We start from the raw sequence: 9254 nt of genomic DNA on the forward strand, positions 1-9254 counted from the left end.
GTGCTCATTTCCTAAGACCTACCAGATACCCATAACCACCATGACTGTAAAAAGAAAAAAAAAATTTGTAGAAATGTGAAAAAGAGAAAAAGGAAGAAACTTTTTTACCTCTTGGTTGCCTGAAATGGATGCTCTATTGTAGCACTGGGTTCACATGAACTAGTGAAGGAAGAACAAATTTTTTGGAGTAAGAAAATGTTGTTTTCTCTCTGAAAATTTTGAGTTTTTTGAAAAGTTAGGGTTTTATAGTGAAGAAGACGACGCTACAACTTCTTTATAAGCAACGTTTGGGCAGGAATTCATTCTTAGTCGTAGATCGCGACCACGTGTCATCGATCCATGGGAAGAGTAACTCTCACGCCTTGCAGAAATCAACTGACGTTTATCAAGAACGTCAATCGCCAATGTGATTATCTCTTCTGCATTTAATGCGCCCTTATTTGCATTTAATGCACCAAAAGGGAATGTCGTTTCACCATGGCTTGCATTTAATGCTCATGGCTAACACTTATTACGCACAACGACACATCTGTCAGATAAAAATTACTTTATTGACTAAGCCAGTTGTCAAGTGAAACAGATAACATTTAAAGAGGTCGTTCAAAAAAGACATTTATTTAACATGTCAAACACGAACACCAAACAATATGGTTTAGAATTTTCAACCATGAAATATTCTAAGTGTTTTTAGGTCGTGAATGACAGTTAGAGTTTAAAACATCTCCCGATGACTGAAGACAAGATCAAGCTCAGGTCGGTAGATCTCAACAAACAATCACGTCAGGTCACCTGTGATACTCTCAAGTCATAGCTCACGACTTACATTTAGTTCGCAAGTCAAGACAGAATTTCAGAAATCAGATCAAGCAATCAACTTTAGATCGTTTGCAATGATGTGATTGTCTCTCAGCTCTCAGCTCGAGCAAACATTTTTGAAGTCAAGTCAGGTCGCGGCATAATTATGAAGTTCTCAAGATCCAATTCTTGAATCTCGAGAATTGGGGAGCTTCTATTATGCCTAAAAACCAAGGCTAACGTAAGCTTATATCAGCAAGCCCCAATGAGAGTTCAGGAAGGCTTTGCGCCACCCAGAATCTGCCACGTCGCTCCAAGACAGAAAGAATATAGTTGTCACCAACCCAGTCCGCACACCTGTCCAAACCCCATATAATTTAAGGATATCTCCTAAGTTATCAACCAATGGGATGCAAAGAAGGACTTGCACGACACCTACCCACTTGCAAACTTGTAATCATTACCTTGAACTCGGCGGCTATAAATTGAGAACTCCCTCTCACAAAATAGAGAGGATCAGGCTCTCTAAATTCAACAAAGTAAATAGCAAAAGACAACCCACGAGAAAGAGATTGGCTTAATATTCACTCTGAATAACAAGCTCTTGTAATTTTGTTCGATATTAGCGACCTCTTGTAAACTTGGCTAATCACCAAGAACACTCATATAAAAGAAAACAGTAGATGTAGGAATTACTTTAAGCATCTGAACCATTATAAAAATTCTCATTGTCTCATTTATTTTTAAGTCTTTGCATACTACTGTGAAAGTAGTGACCTTTAATCATTTCATGTGTAATTTCTAAGACTGTCTTAGCATTTTGCACGTGCGAGATCGTTGGTGTTAAAATCAAGCATCAACGACTATGTCCAACCACAACAAAGAAGAATAATTTCAGTAATTCACCTGATTAAGTTTTAGTTACAAAAGTTAAATCAAATTCAATTTGTTCATGCCGGTTCTTATTATGAACAATATGGTTTAAAGACACAAATAGGAAGAGAACTAATATAATGAAGGGTCGATGAGGACTCACCAAATATCATCAAGCCCAGTGCCATAAGTACCTGCGTCCACACGCAAATGTAGCATATTAAACAACAGACTTACAATGAAGATAGTAATCCCATATGCAATCAGAAACCCAACTGCATAGCTTAAGAAAATTACTATACGATCTGAAATCAATAAGTTAGTCAGTTTGTTTGCACTACGGTTAAATTATTGTCAGAAAGATTAATGTTAAAATAGTTAGGATCTTCATAGCTTTAAAAATAATCAAAGTAAGAGGGTATTATGCTAACCCAACGAGTGGTCGAAATTTCATTCCATCCATGCGTGACATCGGAAAGATCCTTCAAAGTTGTTCCAACATACACCAAAGCAAATGTACTTGGCTGTCACAAGAAAGAAATCAGGAGATCTGTTGTCAACAATCAATATTACAACCAACGAAATCAGGAGATCGGTTTTCAATAATCAATATTACAACCTCCTTAATGAGTGATCAAATAAAGAAAGCTCAAAGTATGTAACTGAATGAAACATTTACATCTAAATTACCACAAAGTTAATATAGCATAAAACTGGAAGCTTATAAACTAATCCCTAATGGTGAAAAAAGTGGATTGCTGTATTACCATCATTCCCAACCAAGAAGCCAGCATGTACTTGCCAATATGAACGGGACTGTCACTGAGAGGAGATAATTTAAAATGGTAAATGGAAGTAAAGGAACAAGCCGAAGCAAAAAAATTCTCTGTTGGATAAATTAAGAGAAAAAGAACAAAGGCTTAGAACCAGAGCAAAGATGTGGTAGTGAAACAGTCAAATCTAGCTGTTTCCGACCATGGATCATAAAAATAAATGCACTAGAGGTCCAGAGTCACTTAAAGCTAGATACGCCATCTTTGCCTCTAGGATCATTGTTGGCTTTGCTAACCTTGTTTACAGGTTTGTTCTCTTCATCTTTGGTCTTGCATCTTTCAATGAAGTTCTCCTGGACTATTTTTTTTTCTATTTCTTGATACAGATCCTAGTGTAAGTGAAGCTGTTATTTTATCAAATGAGAAAATTAAACAAGATGGAATTGGGAAAGAGTGAAAATAGTAAATGTACCTGTTGTTTCAAAGATTTATTCACCAAAGATGAAATTATAGTCGCTAAAGCTCTCCAACTAGAAACAATTGTTGATTTCAGTTCAGAGTTGGTTGATTCTTGGCCGCTCTCACCACCATCACCATTACCATTGTCACTAGGGGTGTTCGGTTCTGGGTACCCTGCACTTTTTGAAGGAACCGGAACCGGAACCGACGGTTCCTTGAAATTTGGAACTAGAACCAGAACCGACGGTTCCGGTTTCTAGGTACCCAGTACCAAAACCTGTAACAATGGTTCCGGTTCCGGTTCTGGGTACCCTGTAAAATTCATGACCCCCCAAAAGTTTTTAAAATGATAAAAAAACCCTTAAAAGCTTACAAATACCCCCCCACCTGACACTTGTTAACAAAAATAAAATTCAAAATTACAAACTCCATTACTTTGTAAAGGTAGATTTTCAAAAGTCAAACCAACTTACTTTAAATGTTATGAAATATAAATATAAATGTATTCACATTACTTTTTCTACAAAAATTTTTATTAACCCTCCAAATATTTAATTTTATTTTATATTAGTCTCGGTTCCTGGTTTCTAGTTTCGGTTCTGATTCCTAACTATAGGAACCGAAACCGAAACCGCACAGTAACGGTTCAAAAATTTGGAACCAGAACGTACCCATTGACGATTGGTTCTGAGTAGAAACCGGAACAAACCCAGGGTACCCGCCGATTCCGGTTCCAACCGATTCTTTTGAACACCCCTAATTGTCACACCCTTCTTCGTCTAAGACTAAAAAATAATTATTTTGTTAATATTTCTGGCCAGAATAGTTTGTCTTTACTTTTACCGTCAGCCCTGGGTTGGTAAAAATTCTTTCTTTCTTCTATAATTAAATTATGATTTTGTTTTATTCATACATTAATGAACACACTTGCAATCATGCAGTGTATGCATATAGGTATATATATACAAATTTCATCAACATCAAGCCACATATTAACATCAAGTCACATATTGACATTTATGACTTGCTTTAGAACATTGTGTTTGTAAGACATTCAATAGACCCTAAAAAAGATAATCAAGATACGCACAAATTAACCAAGACAACTCGCCCTCGATCCAAAAAAAAAAAAAAAAACATCAAGATCAAGGAACATTGTGTTTGTAAGACATTCAATGTACCAAGAAAGGATAATCAAGGTACGCACAAACTAACCAGGACAACTTGCCCTCGATCCAAAAAAAAAACATCAAGATCAGGAATCAGGATCAATCCACCATTCCAAGCAAATAAACCCAACTGTTCAGTGAGCCAATGAAGTACAAATTAATTTTTTACTTTGGAGCTCCAATGTTTAAAACAATAGATATCCTGTTCTTTGTAACTTGTTTATCTTAATCAAAAAAATCTTTTTTTTTTTCAATTAATTCAACAAAACTAGTCGCTTTAGTTTCTGTATGCACTGATATCTTGCTTATTCAAAATTTTCTCGTTGAAACCAAAAGGTGGGAGTGACAGAATGGTGAATCAACTCTTGATCGGATCTCAGTTGACAAACCTTTATAAGATAGGCGATCTGTCCGATGTTCCCGGTGATAATTTGTAAAGAAGAATAAACACAAGCCCATCAAATGTTCCCATCTCACTTAATTATGGTACATGAGTGAAGAATTTGAACTAAAAAGTAAAAACACCGTTCAAATTGTATCTAACCATGAATCAAAATCATCCAACACTTTAGACTTTGTAACAGAGTAAGAAGAAGATTGAGTATCATCAGTAACAACCTTTACATCATGCGAATGGCTCATCATAGTTGACGACTCCTGCAATAAATCATCAAGTACATCATCAAAACTGGTAGTAACTGGATTCCGTGAAAGTTGCGGCAGTTTAGAATTTGTAACAGAGTGAGAAGAAGATCGAGTATCATGAGGAAAAACCTTTACTTCCTGAGACTGGTTCATCAAATTTGATGTTTCCTGTAATAAATCATCGAGTACATCATCAAAAATGGCAGTAACTGGATGTCCTGAAGGTTGTGGCGGAGCTGCAGAACATTCTTGTTGGGACTTAGTGAAGTTGTGATTGGCTTTGTAGCCTGAGGAATCGAGAAACTTGGAATCAATAAATGAATCAAGGAGCATATCTAACTCTGCTTCAGCAGGTGCCGCTTCAAATTTTACTGTGGACTCCAGCACTCTGCTCTGCGCAGATTTATCAAAATGACTGAAAGTCAAACCATCTTTAACTTGATTAACCAAATCAGGCCCTCGACTATGAATTGTTGCATCTTTATGATAAGTGCGAGAACTAAACGAAGTAAATGCGGTATCTGCAACTTCAACCTTCTCAGATAAATCATTGAAAGCTCCATCATCAGATATATCTGCAGCAGCTTCACTTTCATGAGTTGTTTCAATCTGGCCATGTTCATCATCGATTCTCGCCATTGATCCCTCTGCTCCCTGTCACAGAAACCATGTCTGTCTCAGCATAGTCTTTAATAGTTATAGAAAAGAAGCTATTGGACTACGAGTGTTTGTAAGGGCAAAGTCAGAATTTTAAAGGAGTTTGCGACTGTACTTTTAATGAACCAAAGAAACTAAACATTAACACATTTGATCCCAATTTCTCAAAGTTGAGGAAAAATCCAATAAATAAAAGTGTAATTTGATTTTTAAAACTTAATTTCAAGTTTAAAAGGTTTAGAGAACCTTTAATTTGGTAAATTGAAAAGCTCATATAGTTCAAATAGCCTATGCAATTATAATCACTGTACACTGTTTGCACGGCCAATTCATCGTAGAATGTGTCTTTTTATTTTAATACTGCATGCAGCTCTGGGGCAAAAGGTGATGGATGGAGCTCTGGAAGGCTATGGCCCCCATTTGGCCTTAAAATAGTCACAAACTGACGCAGCGGAAATTGGACTGGCACTAGATACGCTCTAGCGCAGCGGCTCGAATCTACGAACAATGAATCTCAAATCCATGAGAAGTTGTCAACCCATGACGAAACAATTCACAAAGGAACCACTTGAGAAATTTTATTATAAATCCATTCGATTAGTGCTTGTAGGATAACAAGCCTATCTATACCAAACTTATCCTAATGCTACTAGAACAAGAAATAAGAAAATCCTAACACTATTAGAATAAGGAATTACAAAATAAGAAATCAAGTCATATTCCTACATCAAAAACTCTACATGCAACAACATAAAAAGTAAATTAGGTAAATCACTAAAAATACCAGCTCTGATGGCAGCAAATCTGCTTCAATAAACAGCCTCTGTGATAAGTCTACTTTTGCTAGCTGTTCTGCAAGAGCATTCAAATTTAGGGAGAGAAATGATGCCTGCGTAGATAACAATGCCAAGGGAATAAAACACAAGGTAAGAGGGTAGAAAAGAAAAATAAGAAAACCAAAAAACACATAATAAAAGTTGCAAGTGGCTTCCACCGTAAGAAAAACTGCAATAAAGGAATGGACAAGCATATGTTGTAACAAAATTTCCATGCTTGGCACAACTTTGGAACTCCTATTTTTTTTTTTTCAAATAAAAAACAAGCCCTAATTTTCTAACTAAGGTTAGTCATATGTGTTTTTCAGGTTCCTTCTATATTGTATAGAAATAAGAAATCAAATAAACAAATTTTATGCAAGGAATAAGCCACTGAATAACTTATTTATATAATATTGTATAGAGATGAATACATATAAAACTACCTTATTCAACATCTTATTTCTATATAATAGTGAAACGAACTGGGAAAAAATCATCTGAATAACCTAGTTTTATAATTTCCAACATTAAAACAATCAATACTAAATTACCTCTTGAACTGAAGTTGTTTTATTGTCCACGATAAAGTTATCTTCCCCAATCCATGATAAAATGCCCTCCCCCCTAACCGAAAGCATAGATCCAACTCCCTCGATAAAGCCTCCTGTGATATTTCCCAAATTATTTCATATCAAGCATTTACATTTAAACCTCAATTAAGTTCTCAAAAAGCTTTCAAGTTTTCCAGGAACTCAACTCATGGCTTAAAGAATAATCTTCTTATCATCTTATCCCAGTTCTTTACACACATGTTAGTTGGCAATTCTCTCATGAGGATTCAACAAAAACATATGGATGGAAAATTGTATAGCCAGCTAACCATTTCCTTTAAGCAAATACAAAATATGCAGTACTAACTTATCTGTTTTAAGTATAAAACAGATATTAGATAACTAAAATGCACAGCTAGATCAGAAGCTAGGGGATACCAGGCATAACATCTTCTAAAGAAGGAAAGCTATCTGAATAGCAATATGATTGAGCCTCTGCTATCAGGTAAGAATAGTCTGCTCCTTTGCTCTTTGGCACAACAACATCAGAGGATTGACTTGTGCTATCACCAGACTGATCTTCTCCATCCAAATCAAATTCATCTATATAGCGATCCCAGTTCGAAGGGAGTCTAGATATACGCTGGACCTGTCGGGTTTTCTCCCCAACCTGCTTTCCCGTTGGTTTAGTTGTGCTTCCAGCATTGTCAGAACTGGCTGATGGGGCTTTAGACTTCTGATTTGGATGAGACTTATTTTTATGGTGTTGAGAGTGAGCTCTCTTTGATTTTGCCAAGGCCTTAGAATCCATTATACATATATACTTAACATTTCATACTGCAATTAGCTAGAGTTTCGATTCACCGCCCTGAGGAATCAAAAATTAAGAATTACAAACAATACTGAATTGGGTGCAGTAACACTTAAGAACAAATTACTTTCCTATAATGAAAATCCTTCCTCAAAATAATATGAATTATATTTTCAATTTCTCAATCAATAACAGATGCATCTACATGAAGAAATAAAGCTAAAGAAGATTAAAATTAACTAAAAAGAACATTAATAACTTATTAACTGAAGATTAAAATTTCATTTTAAGTTGAGTTGGTAGATCTTCTTGAAATTTGTAACATAAGATATTGAAGCATACGAAAGAGGAAATGAATCACAGGATAATAGTTAAATTATATAAGTGAGTAAGTAAAGAGAAGGAAGAGTACTAGAATGCGTAGAACCTGACATGATGATCTGAGGCAGCTAATGACGATGTCGCGTCGCCGGTCGCTTGGAGGTGACTGGTTACGTCTTGTGGAGGCAAAGAGATGGCCGTGCAGAGTGGCAGTTGTGGTGGGCACGGGGTGGTCGGCAGTGATAAGGATTGAAGAGATGGCCGGTGATAACTGTGACCGTGCGCGGTGAGGAGCTCTGTGGCGATGAGATGATGGTTGGTGTCGGTGATAGGGATTCGGAATTCAAGAAAATTAAGGATTTTATTTTATTTTTAATTGAAAGGAAAAAGAAAATGAGAGATTAGGAATAGGGGAATGGATTCGATTTGACTGGAATGAGCTAATTTGCGCGGTTCATTAAACCTCTGTAAAGACTAAAGAGAAAGTAGATGTACAACCCTGGCCCGGTCCAGATATTGAAAAAATAGACGTAGCTCCGGGTTAAGACCCATGTATTAAATCCCGGATCGACATATCCGTTTAATGCGTAAAAAATATTAAATTGAGCAAATTTTATTAATACATAAAAAGTACTACATTTCTATTGACAGTGATTTATCTCTTTATCAGATTTATTTAGGTTAGGTTTAAGTTTTCTCTAATAAAAAAACTCAACTTTCGGGTCTGTTTATAATGTTGGATCCAAAACCTGCTAAATACGATTCCTAGTCGTGGGTAATGCAACCGAATTGAGTCTGGCTCAGTCCATTGGGTCATACAGCCCATACCCATGTAAACATCTGAATTAGAAACGGCGTCGTCTGCTCATTCATTTTTCCTTAACCTTCTGCCGGCTTAATCATGGAATTACCTTTATTAAAGTTTTGAAATCATAGCAATTCTTCTCAATTAATTTACAAAAATGTTTCTCTTATCACTTTCTATTCTCCAAAAATATCTCTATATAAATATTGTATTAAGTGGAAATAATAAATAATGTCTAAAAGTAAAATACTAACTCATGTTAAAAGTGAGTTTAAAAATACTGTTAAAAGTGTTCTTTAAATTTATGTTTAACAATTTATGCAATTATATTGCTATGCTAAATAAATAAATCTTAGGAGAGATGTTTTGTGTGCATTCCACATGCAACTAGTTAATCGTGGGATGCGTACATATCTTTAGCTGGTTGCACATGTAGAATGTACAAAATTTTAATTTCTGATTTTAGAAAAAAATAAATACCGGAATGAATTATTATATCATCTCAAAATGTCCTTCCAATTAACGAGTTGAATTCTATATCACCAAATAGGCTGATTGTTGGGCTTTAGTTTGCACC

At 35.6% G+C, this 9254-nt stretch overlaps 1 protein-coding gene across 5 annotated transcripts; it reads right to left on the bottom strand.

The window, feature by feature from the left end:
* Window positions 1–4449: 4449 nt before the first annotated feature.
* LOC116140212 lies at window positions 4450–8138 on the bottom strand. Of its 5 annotated transcripts, XM_031425872.1 has the most exons (7): window positions 7979–8138; window positions 7179–7608; window positions 6741–6853; window positions 6156–6260; window positions 5249–5368; window positions 4844–5107; window positions 4450–4726 (listed from the first exon to the last, which is right to left on the bottom strand). In XM_031425872.1, the coding sequence occupies exons 2-7, from the start codon at window positions 7549–7551 to the stop codon at window positions 4598–4600; spliced, it is 1104 nt and encodes a 367-aa protein (XP_031281732.1). In that variant the 5' UTR covers window positions 7552–7608; window positions 7979–8138; the 3' UTR covers window positions 4450–4597. The 5 variants fall into 5 exon arrangements, with proteins under 5 accessions (XP_031281732.1, XP_031281721.1, XP_031281709.1 ...); XM_031425861.1 differs by having other exon boundaries at window positions 4850–5368; XM_031425849.1 differs by having other exon boundaries at window positions 4844–5368.
* Between the last annotated feature and the right edge of the window lie 1116 nt (window positions 8139–9254).

This window comes from Pistacia vera, unplaced genomic scaffold (assembly GCF_008641045.1).
Source record: "Pistacia vera cultivar Batoury unplaced genomic scaffold, PisVer_v2 Contig1106, whole genome shotgun sequence".
NCBI classification, from domain to species: domain Eukaryota; kingdom Viridiplantae; phylum Streptophyta; class Magnoliopsida; order Sapindales; family Anacardiaceae; genus Pistacia; species Pistacia vera.

Bases quoted from the DNA above. Each gene is read 5' to 3' on its own strand.
- LOC116140212 (XM_031425849.1), bottom strand. From the start codon at position 7,551: ATGGATTCTAAGGCCTTGGCAAAATCAAAGAGAGCTCACTCTCAACAC. The intron at 5,369-6,155 runs GTATTTTTAGTG...TTTCTGTGACAG, and splicing joins ATTTGCTGCCATCAGAGCTG to GGAGCAGAGGGATCAATGGC. The intron at 4,727-4,843 runs GTTTTTCCTCAT...GATTTATTGCAG, and splicing joins ACCAGTCTCAGGAAGTAAAG to GAGTCGTCAACTATGATGAG.